Genomic DNA, 21,711 nt, shown 5'->3' on the forward strand with positions numbered 1-21,711 from the left:
ACAGTCAAAGTCAAAGTGTTCATGAATGAGGAAAAATCATAAACAAACAGGGACACTCATATTTGTAACAATTTATTGTTCACAGTAAAAAAGAAGGTTTTAAAAACTCATTGTCTCAATTGAACTTGGTCAGAAACATCCTCTGCTTTATGTGACCCAAAAGGATACTTTCTAGCTCAGCTATTCAGCACGAATTTTTTTAAAGTAGCTAGAAGTACTTTATGAAAATTATCCAGCTAAGTTCATAGCTGCAATGGCAATTGATTGAACAGCAAAAATACTCATAATTAAGTCACATTTGGAATGTTAATGAATGACAACAAAGGGGTAATGAATGAAATAGCACCTACAGAAAACTTCATCAGATGGAACAATTAAAAAAAAAACTCAGCTTCAACTAAATTACGCATAATGCATAATAATCAATGACTACCAGATATTTACCTTTTTACATGCTAAACAGTAGCCATGTCATGTACACATATATAAATTATATGTTGGATTACAACATTTTAATTATGTACATAAATCTTAAGAGGCAGGATCCTAAAGATAAAATCTTAGCACCATATCACAATGGCACACATAGTGGGCCTTTTTGAACACACAGCATGCCATGCACACAATGTTTAAAGTTTATTTACAGTACATCATTAATTTACAATATGAAAACCCCAGGTGTGTTCACTCTACAACAGTTACAGTAAGGCAACCAATGAATGAGATTAGACAATGACTCATGGACACTACATCTATAACACTTTGGTACTTATTTACACATATTCTTTCAGCAGGCAGTAATAAAAATATTTTGTAACAGTTCAGGAAGCATAGAGCCAATAAAGGGAATTTACGTTCCCTTTGTTTATTTTTATGGACTGAGCGTTATAAATATCTACACTTCTACACAAAAGAAACAAAACAAACTCGCACTCTTGAAATTTCACTTATACACAATATCATTCTAACAGACAAAATATCACTTATATGTACAAAAGAAAAATTCAACAGTAAGAAAGTGCATAACTAACAAATCACAGTCTTGCACTGCAACAACAATAAAAGGTAATCATCCACGCTTGGTCATATAAATCATAACATCCCAACAACAACTTACAATACAGAGACAGCTTTTCACACAAACAAGTACATCCACGCACAAAAGCTTACATGCCACGACTATTTATACACTTAAAAAGTTAATTTCTTCCTCTGTTCGAGAGAAAGCACATAAATAAGGCTTAAGAAACAATTTGAGAAGCAATTCATTAAAGGCAGTGGCTGGTAGTATCCAGAGACATTAAGTACTCTGCCTAACATAAATAATGATCTTCACCATAACTGGGTCATGTTAAATTCAACATGTTGCTTTGCACTTTGGTAAGACAAAACTAAAACAGGGCTTGTGTGGGCTTGTGCTCTAAACAAATCTCCAAAATTTCTCATCTTTATACAATTTACAATAAAACATTTATAAAAATACATTTTTTTTGATAAATTTGCTGTTGTTGGGTAGTTAAAAACAAACAACTTGACTAACAGCAGGAACTACACATTGCTCTGCAACAATTTAAAAGACATCCTTTTTTTTTTTTGCTATTTACTGACTCACTTTACAGTCATGTCAGGTCCTCTTCGACATCCTCACAGAGTTCTCAAACTTAATTTAAAGTTTCTCAAATACAGTATCTCTTGAATTTATGAAGGACTTTCTTTACTACCTGGGTAGAAGAGATACTGTGTAGTTACAAAATCTCATTACACATACGTCATATCCACGAACCTCCTAGCAGCTTCACCTATGTTTTTAAGTAATTTAAGTTAGTCTCAAACACATTTTTGTTCGAATAAAATTTAAGAACAGTAAATGAGTAAGTGGGCTAATGTCTATTTTTCAAAAAATATATTTACGGATGACCTCTGGACAGTCCTTCTTTTGAAAGTCCCACATAGAGACAACAAAGAAAATGTCAAAATCCATTGAGTTAAATCTGAATTCCAGGTTGTTTTTAAGTTTTTTCAGGCAACACAAAAATGATACCACATATTTTAGGCATTGCAACACCACTTCATTAAGTGGACCCTACCCAATGGAGAATGGCTCATCAGGGAGCATAAAACAAATTGATGAGACTAGTAGTCGAGATCACTGTTGTCACTTCTGGGTTTCTCAATGTTTCCGGAGAGAGTAGGGTCGGGTCGCTGCCTTTTGAAGAATCCAAATTTCCATAGTACGTAAGTGAGAAGAATGAGTAAGACTAGTCCGGCTACAACAGCCACAACAATGATCCATATTGGCACCTGCTCTGCTTCTTGCTGATCCAGCAGCTCAGGATAAGCCACTGTTGAAACCTATATGGAATAGAAAACAAGTTTAGACCCACATTTACAAACTATAATTTACTCACAATAAATTTGCAGTACAGCAAAATGATAACATTTTAATATTACCATTGTCTCATCATCTGACGTATCCTGTTGAATTGCATGCGATGGTGGAATGTGTATCTTTGCTCGAGAGCTAATTTCAACAAAACTAACTTTAGGATAGTCTTCCACCAAAGTAGCATTCCATAGACGAGCTCTTATTCTAACAGTAGCAGCTTGGGAAGCTAACAAGTTGTGAACACTACAAACAAATTTAAAACACTTAGCTGTACCAAGAAGACAATTCTGAAAAGAAATAAAAATATAATTAGATGTTTTACTGTTTCCACATAAGCAAATGAAGCGTTATTTCATACGTACCATGTACACCACTTGGTGTTTTCTCCCCTCCTTGTCAGTATATGCCTCTGGACGGACAATCATTTCTTGTTCTCTTCTTCTACGTCTGTGAGGGAAATCATCAGACCTGTTTGTTTCACTTGAATATGAATTACCACCTTGTGGAGCTACTTCATCCAAAGGAGTCTCATCAAGGCCTGGCCTATTTTCAAAACCCAGGGGGTTGACAAGATCCTTCTTTATAGTGCAACTTCCTCCACCTTGAGCTGAGTAATTAAAATTGAAAATTAGTGGACATGTTTATAAAATGTAGTTTAGAACTTGTCACCTCCATGTGGTCACTCACATTCAACTTCAGGAACACCTGCCAGGTAAAGAAGCCATTTTCCATCCCGCTTATTATTGGCAACTTGGTAAGGCCACTCGAAATGAATGTCTACAGTCGCAACTCTCCATGGTCCCTTGTTGAACACTTGATATGTATGTAATATTCGTGAACCGACCTCATCATAGTACTTTATGGCTGATTCACCCTTCACCTCTCCAGCATAGAAAACTTGCTCAGGACGTGCTGACCTGTGGTTTAAAACAATTGTAAACAACCAATTGGCAGAGTTAATCAACAGAATGATAAATTTAAAGTGCTGAAAATGTAGGAAATGTTACCCTGTGATCTGGAGTTCTGCCCTTTTAACAACAGCTGCCATCAAATGTAGGGGATCCTTTTTTTCCACCTCCTGAGATGTTGAGTTTGCAAATACAATAAACTCGAGCATGGTCTGAGTGTCATCTAGGTGCTTTGGATTGAAACGGAGCAACAAGTTTGCCAGGCTACCCTTATTAAATGGATTGCCTATGGCACAAACCACAAGAGTATTGTTGAAGGGGTTACAGCTTAGTTGCTTGTTGCCCTAAAATAAACAGACAATTCAACACAGGTAAAAGAGGAAAACAAAATTGCTCTCACAAAATCTTAAATTATTAAAACAAACCTCTACTTTTCGTCCAATATAGCCTATGCTAGCTGGATGAGAAACAAACAGCTGTGTTTCGTAAGCAGATTCCCGATGATTTGAGACAGAAATGTTGAGACCTAGTTCCTGGTCCTTGCCCAACATTAACATCCAGGTATCTGGTTCAGGACCTTGAGTTAAAATAAAAATAATTTTTAAATTAAAAAATTCATTGATTTTTGCAGGGCATATGAGGCAGCAATGTCTGAATACATATATTTCAAATTACACTTACTCTTAGGCAGTTGAAACTCAGCATCAACATGCAGGTCACTTTCACAGATATCATTGTTTCCACAGTCCTTCTGGAAGGTGGCAGTAAAGGTTTTTGCTGCCTCTTGCTGGTTCAGGATAGGGTAATCACTTAATGATGGCACTGGTTCACCAGGTCTCGGTACTCGAGGCTTGTCCTGAATTAAAGAGTAGCTCAGCTTGAACTTTATTGCTGACTGTATATCAGGTGTGTTTTCCTAAAAAGATAACAAAAAATAGAGGAATATGTTAATTGTTTAAATTTACAAAATATTAGAGAAGCACACTTTGAACAGATAGTGAAAACGTATCCCAACCTTGACATAGACAATATGTTCTTCACAATGGTTGAGAGATCCAGTTGAGCTCATCTCTGGCTGAATCACTCTTTCCACATAAGATGGTCTAGTTGTATTATCAGGCCCAAACCATACTCGTGAAAACTTTCTATTATTTCCTGCAAATGTTTCAGCATCAATGCGATACTTAACTCGGACACTTTTACCACTCTCTCCATGCCTTTGACCATGTTTAACAGCCTCAATGGTGCAGCAAGTTTGGAAAGAAAAACTGCAAAATAAATAATAATTTTAAAATTCTGAAAAAGAAATGGCGGAGCAAGCAATGTATGAGGTATCTTTGCAAAGTAGAACACACCATGTGTGCTTGTATTCACGATCTCTCTCACATCCCTGTCCATTTGGATCAATGTTCACAAGGTTTCTTTCAGGGTGGACATTCGTACGAATTCCTACAATGGGTCTTGATCGCAACAGTACCACAGAATCACTCTCATATGCTCCAGCCAGCAAATCTGGATAACCATTTTCATCAAGGTCTAATCCACCACTTAGGGAGTAACCAAGTGTTGAAATATCGGCAGATAAATTTTCAGCACGGATTATCTAAAAAAAGGAAAATAAAATTAGACCTTTCGGTATACAAGGCAATGTGTCCTATTGATTCAAAACATTTCCATACCTGAGCAGGCTCTAAAATGAGACCATTCTTTGAGCCGAGATAAATATAAATAGCACCCCGTCCCTCGTAGGGAGCACCAATAGCTAGATCATCAAATCCATCGTTGTTGAGATCACTCACATTTGCAATAGCAAAGCCAAATCTGACAAATAATCAATGATTAATAGGCCTGTTTTATTATTGAGCATAATTATTTAAGAAAATAAAAGATTTACCTTGATTCAGGTTTTCCAGTAAGTTTGATTGGTTTTGTGCAGCTTAGTCTGCATTTCTCTATACTATTCATAAAAATGTATACAGCACCACCGGCCTCTTTATCAAAGTAGAATGGAGCTCCAACGATCAAATCTGGAAGCCTGGTTAAAAAAACAACAAATAAACATGCATAAACGTGAAATTCTGTTTCTTGTATTAAATGAAACCATAGTGGTGTACATCATTTGTTGTGTTTCTTACTTGTCTCCATTGAGATCAGCTGCAATGACTTCATACCCAAAACTACTGGCAAATTGTTCTCCTTGCAAAGTTGCTTCCGTTTTCATGGTGGAACTTTTTCCATTTTTTCTAAAAATTACAACTTGGCCCGTTCCATTGGAACGAGGAGCTCCCGTTACATAGGACATGTGCTTCCCAAAAAAATGACCTCCTGTCACAGACATTCCTGAGATACAAGAAAAACAAAGGGATTATTAATAAAAAGTTAGACCAAATGATGAATTGACTTGTCTCTTTTTCTGTACCTAGATAGCTGTATTTTTCAACTGTTGCCTCATGGTCTAAAACTGGACTGAAATAAACAGTTTTATCTCTAGCAAGAAAATCTGAGGAGATGCTTGTGGCAAATGTAGTTCCTCTCCATGTGTAAGCACCAGGAGAGCCTACAACCAATGAATCGTCATCCAGAATAATACCACTAGTGCCAGCTTGACAAAATCCATACTGTTCATGTCCTCTGTAAAATATGCAATAAATTAGAAATTTATTAGATTACATAGTGCTCTTTGAATAGAATCATAAAGGGAGAACTATACTTGCCTGTCAGTTGGTCTTCCTTTGCAAAACTCCCATGTGTTGTCGTAGTGCAACGTTTGATTGAATGTATAGCAAAGACCAAAGCCCCAGACAAAGTCCAAACCGGTCTTTGCATAACGGTGCGCACACACCTAAACAAAAATAATTTTGAACATTTAAAAAATTTCTTGTTTTTGTTCTTTATAAGACACATACCAAAAAAAGAAAAAAGACATACCAGCACTGTTCCTCCAGCTCCTTGACTGCGAACTGTGACCCCAAGCCACTGGCCGTTTTTCACCTCTTCTTTCAGCGGCGCCATAAGCTGACCTGCATCATCAATTGCTGGAAGGCAAGACAGCAAAAAACACGATATTAGTTCATTGCAACATAAACAGTATACCATCCTCAAAACAAAATTTTTTATGTCTGCAAAAACATTTTAAGCACATTTTACAAAATAAAATGAAAATTTCTGAAACTGCTCTGTTGATTGGTTTTTGATTTTGATTTATTTACAAAATGCTTTAAGCAAGGAAAACTTTAGAAAAGGCAGAAAATTGTTGATAAGTTATTTATTTTTCATCTCACTGTTTCTACTAATATTCTTATGTACAGCACACAACACACATGCATACAGTTAAAAAAAAAAAACATACATAAAAACACACACTGAAAAAATATTATACAAACAGATAACAGTCTACTTAGTGACTTGAAAAACATGCAGAAAAAAAACACATTGAAAAGAGAGATGGAGAAAACACAAAAGAGAAAGAAAAACTGAGAAGAGTGAAGTGCAACATAAGGAAAGAAATCAATGATATACTATAAGGAAATTATAAACTGCAACTTAAGAAAAAATAAGAGGATGAGTGGTGCAACATCCACTTACAACATTCACATGCCAACAATACATGCTGCATATGCTGCAAGCTAACAACTACCACTCCATAGGAAATTTGCTGCACGGGTGAAAATAAAATTTTCAATCTAATACAGCCAAAGCTGCGATAATAATTACTGGCAGATGAAAGGACACTGGTGCTTAAAGAAAATATGCTTTAAATAAACTAGGCTGCTTATTTCCAATGGAGGGGGTTGCAAGTCTCACAAACACAGAGTGCATTCATGTGTTGCTAAAAACAAACAAAATACAAGAAATGCATTAAATTTGGGTACGGGACGGGGAGGGGCGGGGCGCAGAAAACACAGAAAAGGGCCCAGTACCGCATGAGTCCTGTTAAAGACTTTGAACCAGGGGTGACTCGCAACGCCGGCAGGGTAGGCCACCCTTCGTACTCTTACGTCCTGTGGTGGGTGCGAGTCCGCGTCGCAGGGTGCCGTGCCCGCCGTGCCCGCCGTGCCCGACGTGCCCGCCGTGCCCGACAAGGCCGTGCCCGTGAACATGCTTTATCGTGATCCATACTTCCGTGGGTTTGCACATCAGAGGTGTCCGCATCCGTGTTCGAGTCCGCCACCAAATGTGGTTTGCAAAGATGCAGCTTGTCGGGGATTGAATGTACACAACATAGAGTGAAAAGCCTCCGTGGCAGTAGGCAGGCTTAGTGACACTTGGCCTTTCCCAGGCCCGCCTTTAAAAAAATTAGGTCACACACATACATACACAAACTGTTTAAATTATTATTGCATGAAACAAATGACCGTAAAAACCTCAACTTGTTTTTAAATAAATAAAGAGAGCCACACAACGTGCCGAAAAAAAAAAAAAAAAAAAAATTTAACATGTAAGAAAAATAAGAAACATTGTTCAAAAAAATATGCAAATGTAGGCAAGCGGTTCACTCAGGCATAGTGGAGAAAAAGTGGCATTCCTGGCAGAAACAATCAAACCAGTCAAGACTTACTCGAGATGTCTGGGATCCCCGGTTCTGAGGTTCAACGTACACCACACGGCCAGGGGAAAATATGTATTATTTGAAGTCAAAACCATCTACAAACACCATTTAGCACAAACTACAAGAGAGACGCAACGAACATCGTGTCAAAATTTACCTCGATCAACAATAATAAATGAATAAGAGAAAATATTTTTTTCAAGTATGAAAGAAATGAAATTTTGTTGCAAGGGCTTGCTACAAATGTACACAGAAATTGAACTTGTGAGTGGTCGTCACGTCTCTCTTTAGCACTACAATGATACATTAACAATTATAGTACAGGAATGGAAAACAGTCGTTTTTGGCAAGAGTCCCAAAGCAGTTCTTTTAGGATGATGGAAAAGTGTGAATCAGACATTTTTGTACTCCAGGCAAGGGCACTAAAGGAAAGAAAAGCCTTTTTGAAAAAAAAAATATCATGGTTTAACATAGTTAGAAGTTCAGATTCACACTTGACCGTTTGACAAAATCCATCAAAGACTTTTAAAATATCCATCACGAAGCTCCGTAAGCATCACTTGGACAAGAGAGACACCCCATTTTCCCCCTTATTGTCTACTTTAATTAGACAGGGACGTCACTATGTGAAGCACACCACGGCTAAAGTCCTACCACTACACCAGCACTACGAAGTGAAACGGAACGGACTGGACAAAGGAAGGGTCCTGGGGCAGCGCGAACTACCCGACAGGACTAGATATAGGACACCGTTACCAGATACACTATTTACACCCGTCTATAGTATTTCAGTTGAGATGCGCAACAGCGAACAGCGTACACGCCAAGGCGATGCAAACCAGCATGCCAGTGCACGAATAAAAGTGTGCATTCCGCGAAGTTTCCCTCGAGAACTGCACACTGAGATTCAGAGTCCAGCCATACAGGTTGCCTACCGGAGGAGGGTACCAAAAGACACGCTGCTGAGTCTCGCACTGGATGTGGAACCGGCAGTCCGGCGAGCATACCACACTCTCGCACTGCTCGGCGTCGGCCGGGAGGCGGCCTCCACTACACTATTTACAAGAGAGACTGTCAAGTTTCTGTTAAGTCCTGCAACGAAGGTAAAGACAGAGAAGGCGGCGCCGTCGTCATCGCCGTGGTCCAACGTGACCACGGCGAGGTGCTCCGCTCCGCCAGAAGACCGGTGCAGGCGGCCAAAACTCTAGACGCGTTTTGAGCTCGTCGTGTAGCAGGATTCGAACCGAGCGTGTGACCCCATCAATAGGTTCCTCGTTCGGAGAGCAATCCATTGGCGGGGTCACACGTTCGGTTCGAGCTGCATTTACTGACTCCGGAGCTCAAAACGCGTCCGGGATTTTGATCGCCTCCAACGGTCTTCCGGCCCACTGTGCTCCGGAGGGGAAGTCCACGACGAGTCCCTCCGGACCTCCGGATTGGATGCTTACTTCTCCTGCCGTCCGTGATGACCTGCTCGCAGTCGTCCTGGTACGTGGAGACGGGGCAGCGGTGCAGCGCGCCCGACCGGTTCGTCCCCGGCTGGAGGTTGTTGTCGACGGGGGCGCCGACCAGCATCCTGCGACAGAGGAGGAAGGGAAAGGGTTAGCTAGCTTTTAGCTGCGGCCGGCCGGGCCGGCCCGGCCTCGGCGGTAGTCGAACCCGCGCCCTCCGCCCGCTCCGCCCCAAAACAGGCGCCCGGCCAACGGGACGACTTCCTGCAGGCAGGATGCGCGCCGGCAGGACAGTGGCGGCCACCAGCCCCAGCACGGCCTAATGCCGCGCCATTATTCAAAGCAGCGGCCTGCTGGCGAGTCGACACGTCGCCGACGTCGCCCTCGTCGTCCTAGGTACCATGAGCGAAGGGCCCTCCTCTCACGGCCCCACTTTTCGTCCTCGTCGTCATGTACTTGTCATCCTCGTCGTCCTTGTCCTCCTCGTCGGCGTCCTGGGGAACCTGGACCCCGATAGCCTCTCCGCGCGGGGCCGTGCAGTACAGTACGTACAGTGCAGTGCGGTGCAGTCCGCGCGTCGCATCATTACCCGATGGCCCATTACAGCAGTGCAATGCGGTCCGGTTCAGTGGGCGGTCCGGGGCGGGGCGGGGCGGGGTGGGGCGGGGCGCACCTCGGCCACGACGTGGAGTAGAGTGCGGTCTGGACCTCGGCCCGCCGAATAAGCCCCCGGGGCGGAGATACCCCACGACCGAGAACCGAGAGCAGAGACCTCCCACGCCGAGCCTCCAACACACCTCGCCGATAAAAAGAGGGGGGGGGGGGAATCATTCTCCTGGCGCTGTTTCCCAGGGTCCATCATAACTACCTGACCATGATGGTGTTTTCAACCAAGTCCCAAACCAATGAAAACGATACGAAGGCTGTTATTTTCACGCAATGTTGAAATATACTGTAACGCAATGCTGGCCATTCATTCACTACTACCGTTCGACGCTCGCGTCTCTGTGAGTGTGTGTGAGAGAGAGAGAGAGGTCGTGTGTGTATGTGTGCGCTTGTGTGTGGGAGAGAGAGGGAAATAGAGAAAAGTGTCACGCGCGGCCATCTGGCGTCGACTCGATTGGCCCCGCGGAAGACACGCGTCATTAATCCCCTGGCTGGCGACAAATTGGCTGACCGGCCGGACAGGCCGACGACATGGGGGAGGGGGAGGGGGGGGGGAGCGGGGCGCACTCCGCGGCCGGCGAGAGATCGAACGGTGTCGCGCGCAAATCCGGCTGGCGTGCGTGGAGATAGCTGCCGACGGCGAGCCGCGCGCGAAATGCAGCCCCAGATTCAATCCCTCTCACCGCACCGCCGGCACCACCAGCACCCCGCGCGCTCGCAGAGGCTGCTTCCGAACAGTGCCCTCGTCGCGCTGTCTCTCTCGCACCCCTTCGGTGCGCCCCGTGGGTGCGAGAGAGACAGCGCGACGAGGGCACTGTTCGAAAATCGGGCCGCGGGATGAAAGGCGCCGGCCGGCAGCGCGTGCCAAGCCATCTCGCTGGAGACCGGGGCTTGGAGCTGGAGGCAGCGCCGCGGCACGCAAACTGGAATTACGGCGAGAGGGTTTTAAATCCAGGCAGGCAGGCCGTGGCAGGCCACTCAGCCGGGCAGACCAGTGGGTGCACTAGTGCAATAAATCCAGACGGCCGGCGGCGACCGAAATCGGGTATCCGGAGAGAGAGGGGCGGTATGACGGCACACACACACAGCGAGGCGCGAGCAGCACTAATGGCGGAGAAATACACTCACACTAACGCACACAAACACACACGCACGCACACACACGCCGTTCCGCTTTGCTTTCCAGGACATTCCAGGACCACTCCTCCCGCCGAGCGCCGCGTCTGTTTGCATGTCATTTACACCGTGAGGGGATCCCAGGAGGCGAGCCCCCGCGCCCCGCACGCCGCGCGCTGCCTTGTTCTCGTTCTCGGCGGGAAGGGGGCAACTATTCAAATATTGACCGGCGCGGCGCGGCGGCGGGGCTGACGGGTGTGGAGAGTGGCGCGCACCTGGGGCCGCCGGCCAGGCCGTCGCGGTCCTCGACCCCGGGGAAGTGCAGACGAAACGAAGCCTCTGCCGCCGCGCCGCGTCCTGGCAGTGTCCTGCGGTGTCCTGCAGCCAGGTCACCGCCAACCGGCACGCGGTCCTGGTCCTGGATCTGATAGCCTCAGCACAGGGCCCGGCCCAGGCAGCCCAAGCAGCGTGTCCGGGCTGTGCGCCACACAGTGTACGGTACAACGACACTTCGGCACCCCGCCGCGGCCCCCGCAGCGATCCGGGCCAATCAGCGCCCCGCAATCGGCCGCCTACATCCACCGCGACAGCGGCGTGGCGGCCGATGGTACCCGATGGTCGCATGGCCGCGGTGCACGGCGACCAGGGTCCATGGCGGCGCTCTGGCGCTCTGCGACCACACTGTGTGCGTGAGGCACGTGTACTTTGTGGCTAACCGTGCCTCGCTCCAACAATGCGGGCCGGGGTTTGTCCGCCGCCCCGCCGCCCCAGGCCGCCGCCGCCAAGCCCATCGAGGACTCGGACGTGAGCTCGGCGCCGTGGCGACGTACGTCCGCCAGCTGCCTCCACCGCGCCGCGCCCGCCGTGCCCTACCCGCTTGTTTGCTTGCTCTAAGAATGAGGGGGGAGAGGGGAAGGGAAGGGGGCGGCACAGGACGAGCAGGGGACGAGAATCGATGAAGCGATGAAAGTGCCAAATGACTTCGGGATGCCCCATCCCCCTACGTAATCTCCCTTCCCACCCCCAGCGCGACGCGTTTCAGACAGAGGGGGACGCGTCCCTTATTACAACCCAGACTGATTCCCAACTCTGCTCTGTCTCCATCGCGCCCCTACGGACCACCCCATGAGTACGAGAGAGACAGAGCGACGAAAGCACCGTTCGGAATCATAGTGTGCTGGTGCTACACTGAACGCCACTTCCAAGGGACGTGTCGCCCGGAGCGCCGAGCCACCCGGCATATGCACGCCGGGACTGCTGCCATTCATCAAATAGTCCCCCTCCCCCTCCCCCTCCCCTCGCACCGCGGTCCCCATACAAAACAGTAGCCACCCGGTCCGGTGGTCCGCGGCGCGAATTCACTCAGCAGCCTGCAGGCCGAATCCGAAAAGTGCGGGGTTCCTTCGCTGTCTCCCTCGCACTCGCGCCGGGCGCTGGGCGCCTCGTAGGGGCGCGAGAGAGACGGAGCGACGGCGCTGTTCGGGAATCGGCCCGCCGCACCCTCCCCCTCCCCGCGGCGCGCCTGCAGTTGCAGCGCCAACATTGTGTGCGCCACAACTGGCACACCTAGGACTCATTCCGAAGAGGCGGTCGCTTCGTCGCTCTGTCTCTCTCGCACTCATGGGGTGCTGCGTAGGGGTGCGAGAGAGACAGAGCGATCCTTCGGAATCGCTCGGCGGGGCGGCGCAGCGCCCAGCGCACTAAATAGCCGCCCCGTGGCGGGCGTCGCCGCCCCTGCGCGTGCGGCGCGCGGTGCGCTGCGCGACGTGCGATGCATGCGGCACGTATCAGATTGGCACGGCTTTGCTGCCCCCGCCGCGCGGCCCTGGCCGCCCTGGCCCGCCAGTGTGCTGCTGCACTGTAACGGAACGGCGGCACTGCTCTCTGAGGGGCGTTAGTGCGTCGTCTGCCGCCAGGGGCGGGGCGGGGCGGGGCGGGGCGGGGCGGGGCGGGGCGGGGCGGGGCGGGGCGGGGCGGCCACGCGCCCGCGGACGGACAGCGGGGGTACCATTCAAGACGCCGAGGGATTCGCCTCGCCACGCGGCGAGGCGGGGCAGCCAAGAAGGCAGCACACTGATTCCGAAACTCCTTTGCGTCGCTCTGTCTCTCTCGCACTCCTGGCGCGTCCCGTATAGGTGCGAGAGAGACAGAGCGACGGGAACGACTCTCGAAATCGGTGTGCAGCCACGGCGGCGCGGTGCCCCGAGCCTTGCAATCTCAATCAAGCCTCGACTCCTCGGTGATTGGGGGGCGCTGCGCTGGGCCAAGCGCTGGGCTGCATGCATGGGGAGGGCCGGGCGGGGCCGGGCTGCTGCAGCATGCACACGTTGTGCACACGCCGCACAGCGGGGCGAGGGGCGGGCGCAGGCGGCACCGTCGCACCTCCCCCCTGTCATCACGCCGCGCCGGCCGCCCAGTGAAGCACCGCCCTGCGAGGCGAGAGGCGACAGACTCGGGCCGCGGCTGACACGGTGACACTCCCCACCTCCCGGCCCCGGCACCGTGGATTTCCTCCAAGAAGGCGGCAAACTTCTTGCACTCATTGCAAACTCCAAAAATCACTTGCAATCACTTGTTAGGTAAAAGACCGCAAAAGTCTCGATTGTTACATTACACTGGTAGAACTGAAGTGTTCTTTCATGCCTTTCTTTCAGCAAAGTGGCTGCGAAGCTCGACGCATGGTGCTGCACCCACCAACTGCTTCTCGTTACGCAGAGCTTCAAGTTCAAAGCGTATAAACTCTTGAACTGTAGTTCTAAGCCTGAAAGAAGCGGCACAACGTCGCTTCGGTCCTACCAGCGTATTTCAGACGGTGATGATAGATCCCTCGTTTTCTTGCCGCGCGTGCAGCCCGGCGGCTTGACTCGGGTTCGGCGGTTCGGCCCGCAGCTGGCGTGCAAGTGCATGTTCGTGAAGGCAAGCCCCCGCGGCAGCTGCGCCGCGGAGCTGTGGCGGCGCAGACGAGTGCACGCGAGACTACGAGTGTACAGTGTACGGCCCGCCGCCGGCCGCACGCCACGGACTCGCGGACCGCCGCGAGGTGGCCGATCAGGGCCTGCACGGGCTTCTGCGGGATGCACCAGCAGACTGGAGAGAGAGACAGAGCGACGAAAACGACTCTCGGAATCAGTCTGCTGGGTCCCGTAGGCCGCCGTGGGCCTTCCCTGGCGCTCAGCGCTCCTTGGCCAGGTTGCGGCACTGTAAAGTCGCCGTGCTTTACCCAGCACGCCGCGGGCTTCGCTATCGGTCGAGTCCGCCGTCAGCAAGGGTCGCTCTGTCTCTCTCGCACCCCTACGGAACGCTCCATGAGTGCGAGAGAGACAGAGCGACGAAGTATACCGCTTCGGAATCGCGCCCACCCTCACGCACACGGAACTTCCAAACAAACGCAGCAAAACAAAGCGCCTTTCCACGCGGACGGCGCGCCCTTGTTTTGACTACGGCCCTCGAAAAAGAAAAGGGAGCAGGCGCACGCGTCTTGGCCCTGCAGACCGTTTTCGTCGCTCTGTCTCTCTCGCACTCATGGAGCGTCCCGTGTAGGTGCGAGGGAGACAGAGCGACGAGAACGACTTTCGGAATGAGTCTGCCGGCGGTCCTGGCGGTCCTGGCCTCGGCGTGCCCGCGCCATGGGACTTTGGGCGGCTGCCAGCCCTGCCAGTGCGGCCCGGCCGGCCGGCCGGCCAGGCGGAAGTTGCGTGCCGTAAAACAAAAGCGCGAGCAGCGCCCAAGTGTCGCGGGAGCGGCCGGGAGTCCCATTCCGAACGGCGCCTCGCCGCGCTGTCTCCCTCGCACCCACGCGGGACGCCCCGCGAGTGCGAGAGAGACAGGGCGACGCGAGCACACTGTGCGGAATCGACCTCGGCGCGCTTGCATCACGGCCGTCACGACGGCGAGGGCCAAAATGGGCCGAATACCAGAGCATCTCATCTGCGGCGCCGAGGCCGAGGTCGCCCCGCCCCTTCCTCCCCCCGCGGCGCCCCGAAATGAGCGCGAAATGAATGAAACGCGCTGTAATGCAGGCAAGGCGCCACCCGGCGCGCGGAGACGCACTGACGGCGACACCGCACAGTGGGCCAGAAGAACGGTGGCCGCCAAAATTCTAGACGCGTTTTGAGCTCCAGAGTCGCTAAATGGGACTAGAACCAAACATGTGACCCCACCTATAGATTGCTCTCCGAACGAGGAATCCATTGGTGGGGTCATGTCATATGCTCGGTTCGAGTCCCATTTAGTGACTCCGGAGCTCAAAAGGCGTCTAGAATTTTGGCCGCCTCCACCGGTCTTCTGGCCCACTGTGCACCGCTGACGTCGTCGTCGTCGTCGTGAGCGTCCCGGCCAATTACCCCGCCAAGCGTCCCGGCCTTCTCATTAGCGGCCTCGGTGACGGCGAGGATGACGGCGGCGGCGACACTGATCCGCGCCGGGGCGCCACGCTTCATCGCACGCCCTGATTTATTGGGCCCTTCATCGCGGCCCTCGCGGCGGAGCGGAGCGGCCTAGACTCCTCGGGACCTCGTCGGGCTCGTCGGCCAGACGATAACTTCCGGCGCCGCATGCGTGCATGTCTGCAGACTGATTCCGAGAGTCGCGCTGTCTCTCTCGCACCTATACGGAGCGCCCCATGAGTGCGAGGGAGACAGAGCGACGAAAACGACTCTCGGAATCAGTCTGCTAGACGCCTCAAATCAGCTCACACTTCACTGACACGGACGCTAACCCCGCCGCCGCGCCGCCGCGCCGCCTCGCCGTCGACGGGGTCCTCGCCGCCACGCTCCACCAGGCCGTCGCTCGGCTCAATCAATCAGAGCCGCGCACGCCGCCCGGCTGATTCCCAACAGCACTCGCGGTCTCTCTCGCACTCATGGGTCGGGAGGGACGGAGCGACCAAGCCGTGCGCTCAAAGGGATATAGGACGGCACGGGAGGGCGCCCTTGCCCTTGCCGCGCTCGCCCCGGGATGCCGACGCCCAGACGCCTCGCGCGGCCGAGCGCGGCTCAGGTGTGGACCGCTGACACCCGTGCCGTTCGTCTCAGAGACAAATGATGATGGGCCTGTGGCGGCGCGCGCTGCAGCGGCGTCGCGCGTCCAGGAGATCCTGTCCGTCCGTCCGAGAGGCGAGCGAGGCAGTTCACACGGTGCTGTCATCATCGACACTCCAAAAATTTTAAGAGTCTTAAGAGTTTGGTCATGGAGTTGAAATTCTACGGTATTTCAATGTAAGCCTGTGTGCACGTGCGGTGGTGACACGTCGTGGTTTCGTGCCAAAATTTTCTTCATCTTCAACAAGAATCCTTTCAAAATTCCGGTACGGACTGTACATGTACTTGGGTCGTTCCCCCTTGTGCGCCACTCGATGCGATGACCCGGCCAGTCAGGCGAGTCCCTCGCGAGTCCCCTGCCACGCCCCGCGGCCCGCGGCCCCGCCAGCGGCCCGGCCCGCCACTGGAAGGGAATCCTTCCCGTATAGGGTCTTGGCCGCGCCGCCACGCCACTGCACTGCCCTTCCTGTATATGGTCCACTTTGGCGACATGTCGACAGCCAGACGCGACTCGCGACGCAAAGCGGCGAGGCCTGGGCCGCCTGGGCCGCCTGGGCCGCAGCACGGACGGCCAGCCTAACCGAGAAAAGGGAATGTGGTGGCGGAGCGCGGAGCCGGTATGTCCCCCGCCCCTCTCCCACTCCGCCCTTTCCCACCTGCCTGCAGTCCGATTCCCAACAGTCGCTCTGTCTCTCTCGCACTCCTGCGGGATGCCCTGCGAGTGCGAGAGAGACAGAGCGACGAGGAGTCCTGGCGACCGCGAGCGAGTGAAGTCATCGTCCCTGCAGCGTGCTGGCGGGCAGGGCGAGCAGGGCATGCCCTTGCACCTGCGAAACCGCACTCCAGCAATGCCAATGCCTCGCCCAAAGTAATGGCGAACAGGGAACCTTTTCTTTGGGAGGCCCGACGTTGTTCTTTCCGGTGTCGCGGCGTAAAACAGCCGAAGGGCACGGCGACGACGTGCGGGGGGAGGGGGCGGGGGGCTGTGCGTGCTGTTTGGGCCGTGAGGTTGGCCAGGGTGACGTCAGGGGCGCCGTGGTGCGACGTGGTCAAGGCGAGGCGCGGCGTCTCTGCGTATCGCCACTCGGCGCTCCATTCAAGCGTCTGACCTCAGCGCGCCTCGCAGCCAAGCGGCCGCGCAGTGCTTTCGTCGCTCTGTCTCTCTCGCACCTCTACGCGACGCCGCATGAGTGCGAGAGAGACAGAGCGACGAGGGCGCTGCTCGGAGTGATCTGCGTGCCAGAGGAAACCTTTTCATTCATTCACTCTTTTCCTTCAGGCACCACGAGATACGTAGAGAGGGCCAGAAGACCGCTTCTGACCCCACCAATGGATTCCTCGTTCGGAGAGCAATCCAGTGGTGGGGTCACACTTTCAGTTCCAGTCTGTAGCGACTCTGGAGCTCAAAACGCTTCCAGGATTTTGACCACCTCCACCTGTCTTCCAGCCCACTGTGCAAGAAGTGTGAGTGCACTCGCGTGCATGTGTGGGACTGCGCATGGCACGCACGCCTCATCCCCCAAATGCCAAGCGAGCCTTGGGGGCATCACAGCCTAGCCGGCCACAAACATCGTAAAGTGATGACACTGCATTGCCCCTCCGCCGCGCGGACACACGTACACAATACTGCGAAATGTCAGCCCGCCTCCCCGATTAAATTGCCTTGGCACACAGTGTGCCACACACAATCCGCCGCATTTCAAACAATCGGCGGCCTCCGCGCTCCGCACACGCTGCCCTCCTCATCCAGTGTGGGGGAGACGGCGGAGGTTGCCGCGGCCGTCCCCGGGTTCGACTCCCGGCCGCGCCGCGCCTTTTTTTTCCGCCCCGCTAACGACGTGGCGTGGAGTCCTGCCAAAGCAGGAGGCACAGGAGGGGCACGTTGATTCAGACACTTCGGGGTTTCATTGTTACGACACCAGCAATTACCGTCCTGGTCGTTGGTTCGGCCGTTCGGACGGCGCTAGCCTCGCGCAGGGCGTGGCAGGGCGTGGCAGGGCGTGGCCCACTGCCCGCCGGCTACCCTACCCTGCCCCCGGTGGGGCCCGGGGGGCTTAGCGTCACGCACCGAAATACCCGCGGCCAGCGGCGTCGCGGCGCAGCCATTGGCGCAGCCAGACCAAGCGCGAAGCTATTTCCAAAATATTTGGGGCGGCCACCACGCGTGCGCGGACCCCTCGGGGGTAGACAGTCCCGGCGAGCGGGGCGGGGCGCACAGTGGGCCAGAAGACCGATGGAGGCGGTCAAAGCTCCGGAAGCGTTTTGAGTTCCAGAGTCGCTAAATGGGACCCAAACCGAACGTGCGACCCCACCAATGAATTGCTCTCCGAACGAGGAACCTATTGGTGTGGTCACTCGGTCGGTTCGAGTTCTGTTTAGCGACTCTGGAGCTAAAACCGCGTCCCGAGTTTCGGCCGCCTGCGCCGGTCTTCTGGCCCACTGTGGGGTGGCGTGCGGGACTGCCTGCACTGCTACTCGCAGGAGCCACTAAAGCACTGAAACTGTTGTGGGGCTTTGGAGGCACGACCGCTAAGCACGGGTTGGGCCGGGAGACGCAAGGCGCGGGCCGTGCTGCACCTCCAAGCTGAGCATGAGCACGGAGCTTACTTGCAGCGGCGCGCCCTACTGAGTCCCCCGCCGCAGCGCACCCCGCCCACCAGGCTCGGGGCGGGCATGGCGTTGCGTGGGCGTTTGTACGTTAAACAGTTTCCGGCGGGGCGGCCACGCCGCGGCACCGAGCGTTTCGCAACATAGTAAGGAGGAGCGGGGAGCGCGGCGGGCACTGTAGGGGCACTGCACTGCAGCCTGCAGGCCATCAGCAGAACGATCCCGAGAAGAGTCGTTCTCGTCGCTCTGTCTCTCTCGCACTCATGGGAAGTGCCGTGTAGGTGCGAGAGAGACAGAGCGACGAAAACGACTCTCGGAATCCCGCAGGCGGCCACCAGGCTCGCCCCGACGGCCTGACGGACGGCGCCCAGCGAGGCGGGGAGGTCCTTCACCCCCGGGGGCCCGGGGCCCGGGGCCCGGGGGCGGCTGAAAGGCTAAAAGGGTCGGAGTGCCGTCGAAGGGCCGGAGGGCCGGCCAGACGGGGGCGTGGAAAAAGGGCGCTGTGAGGGAAACAGCATCCCCGTCGTCGGCGTCGTCGCGGCTGGCCGGCTCCGCGTCGGCGGGCATGACTCGAACGACTAGTAACGCGGCGCCCCTCTTGGCCTCGCGCCAGGCCAGGGCGCGGAAGGGCAGCGCAGGGCTGGGCAGAGCCAAAGGGCCCCGCGGTGGGGCGCAGGGCGTAGCGGCCCGTTGCAGCGCCGCGGGGGGCGTCGCGTCCCTTCTCGTCGTGTGCGTGCGACTCGGCGTGCGAGCCCCGCGGCCCGGCCCGGCGGCCCACGCACGCGTCTCGCTGGGCCCCGCCGTGGCTCCGCTGCCCTTTGCGCCGCCACTGGCATTTGGTGGACAACGCCGGAAAGGGCGCCGCGGGGCTTGACAGTGGGCTGGCCGCGGAGGGCCGCCCTTCGTCGCGGTGCCCTTCAGGAGCATCGCGCAGCGCGTCGCCGGCGTCGCCAGACGGGGGTGGGGCGCGCCGGCCCGCCAGGAACTGGGGCACGGGGACACCTCGAGGACCTAGACCTCGCGGCGACGGCCGCCCTGCTGAGCACCGCTCTCGTCGCGCTGTCTCTCTCGCACTCCCAGGGCGTGCCGTACGGGTGCGAGAGAGACAGAGCGACGGAATACGCCGTTCGGAATGCTGCATGCCGGGCACGCGGCCAGCACGCCCCGATCCAAGAGCGACCCCCGGGCAGCCTCAACCGCCTCTGTAGTTCTTCCTTCGCTATCGCGACCCAAACACCCAACCCCGTTCGCCGGGCGCCAACCACCTGACTCCCTGGCAAGGACCACACCTTTTGGTTGTCAGAATGGCTTCAAAACGGACAGAATTTCGACTCCAATTGGAAACACGGTTCGTTCTGACGTCAAACTGGGTGGGGGTTGTTCGGTTTAGCGCGTTTTGAGCTCCAGACCGTCGCTAAACGGGACTCGAACCGAACGAGTGGCCCCACCAATGGATTCCTCGTTCGGAGAGCAATCCATTGGTGGGGTCACACGTTCAGTTCGAGTCCCATTTAGCGACTCTGGAGCTCAAAACGCGTCTAGAGTTTTGGCCGCATCCATCGGTCTTCTGGTCCACTGCGCTCCGTCCTCCCTCCTTCCCGGTTGGCGCCGCGACGGACGACTCACTGCTGTGCGACTCGCCTCGCCACACCGCCTTGTCCGGCAGCGCCTCACCTGTCAACAAACAAGGGGCAGAATTAGCATACGGTGGGGCTCACTGTCCGCGAGGCGCGAAGCCTCGCGCCCTCACTGCAAAACCACGACGGGCCCGGACTCCCAACGCGCTTTCGCCGCTTCGGACGGCGTCATTCAGCGGCCACTCCGCCGCAGACCGATTCCGAGGGCCGTTTGCGTCGCTCTGTCTCTCTCGCACTCGCGGGGCGTTCCGTATGGGTGCGAGAGAGACAGAGCGTCCACGTCCACAAAGCACGTAACGGATTGTAGCGGCCGCTCACATGGCCGAGTATTTACGACGCGGCCGTGACCGAACGCGCACGTCTTGGCCGGCCGGACCAATAACATGGCGTGGTCTACGAACGCGGAGCTCGCAGCTACCGCGCCCCGACACGTGATCCTCCGCCAAGCTCACCGCCGGCCGATTCCGAGCGGAGCGCGCTTTCGTCGCTCCGTCTCTCTCGCACTCCCACTTAAAGCCCCGCGAGTGCGAGAGAGACAGGGCGTTCTGCTGAGGGCACCGCGGTCGTCCCCCGAGGGCGGCAACCGGCGGATGATGTGCCGAGCGGCGTCCTGGCCGCCTTGCTGGTTTACGGCGCGCCGCCGGTGGCTGCACCAGTGTACCAGGTCGACCAGGACCGCGTCGGTGTTTACCCGATGGAAATCCAATATCCCGCGCCCCGACCACTCCATCACCGCGGCCATCCGGCCGCGTCCCATTCTCAACAGCGTTTCGTCGCTCTGTCTCTCTCGCACCCGCACGGAACGCCACACGCGTGCGAGAGAGACAGAGCGACGAAAGCAGTGCGCCGCCCGCCGCAACTGAAGCAGTTCGTCGGCAGCGCGAGGCCCCCGGCGGGTAGGCAACACGGCGACAGCGGAGCAGCCTGGCGGTCTACCCTCCAGGCTGAGAGCCAAAACTACCGCACAGTGTGTTTAGTGTATACTCCGCGCCCGAGTGCCTCTTAACACATTCCCGCCTGGCGGGCCTCTCACGCATGGAGTATCGACGGCGTCCGCTTTCCTCCCGACACTGTTAGCACATTGTAATGCCGTCACGATGTTGGGAAAGTGCTGTCGCGCGTTTCGAAGCAAGCTGTTGAAACTTCTGCCAGGCCGTCGGAGGCCTTAATTTTGGCTTCATCAACGGTTGCCGTTTTTGCAACGGCACGCATGCGTTTTTTCGATGTTTTCGCGCTGGTTTTCTCTCGATGGAGCGCGTCGCGTCGCGTCGCGTCGGGGCGGGGTGGGGTGGGGCGGGGCGGGGTGGGGTGGGGCGGGGCGGGGTGGGGCGGGGTGGGGCGCCGTCTCCCGA

General features: G+C 54.2%; 1 protein-coding gene across 2 annotated transcripts in view; it reads right to left on the reverse strand.

Annotated features, from left to right (window-relative positions):
- Positions 1-51: 51 nt before the first annotated feature.
- LOC117654281 (integrin alpha-PS1) overlaps positions 52-21,711 on the reverse strand; it is a 99,744-nt gene continuing 78,084 nt past the window's right edge. Inside the window, exons 2-18 of one of the 2 annotated variants that reach the window (XM_034400799.1) lie at positions 9,292-9,419; positions 7,853-7,876; positions 6,223-6,329; positions 6,009-6,136; positions 5,714-5,925; positions 5,430-5,634; positions 5,189-5,329; positions 4,974-5,115; positions 4,650-4,897; positions 4,310-4,562; positions 3,976-4,210; positions 3,720-3,871; positions 3,394-3,638; positions 3,074-3,303; positions 2,749-2,993; positions 2,452-2,673; positions 52-2,352 (exon numbers count right to left, since the gene is read on the reverse strand). In XM_034400799.1, coding sequence (XP_034256690.1) covers positions 2,134-2,352; positions 2,452-2,673; positions 2,749-2,993; positions 3,074-3,303; positions 3,394-3,638; positions 3,720-3,871; positions 3,976-4,210; positions 4,310-4,562; positions 4,650-4,897; positions 4,974-5,115; positions 5,189-5,329; positions 5,430-5,634; positions 5,714-5,925; positions 6,009-6,136; positions 6,223-6,329; positions 7,853-7,876; positions 9,292-9,419 — 3,136 coding nt within the window. In that variant the 3' untranslated portion in view covers positions 52-2,133. The remainder of the gene's footprint in view (positions 2,353-2,451; positions 2,674-2,748; positions 2,994-3,073; positions 3,304-3,393; positions 3,639-3,719; positions 3,872-3,975; positions 4,211-4,309; positions 4,563-4,649; positions 4,898-4,973; positions 5,116-5,188; positions 5,330-5,429; positions 5,635-5,713; positions 5,926-6,008; positions 6,137-6,222; positions 6,330-7,852; positions 7,877-9,291; positions 9,420-21,711) is intronic. The other variant, XM_034400809.1, reaches the window with a different exon arrangement.

This window comes from Thrips palmi, unplaced genomic scaffold, assembly GCF_012932325.1.
Source record: "Thrips palmi isolate BJ-2018 unplaced genomic scaffold, TpBJ-2018v1 HiC_scaffold_1, whole genome shotgun sequence".
Lineage (NCBI taxonomy): Eukaryota > Metazoa > Arthropoda > Insecta > Thysanoptera > Thripidae > Thrips > Thrips palmi.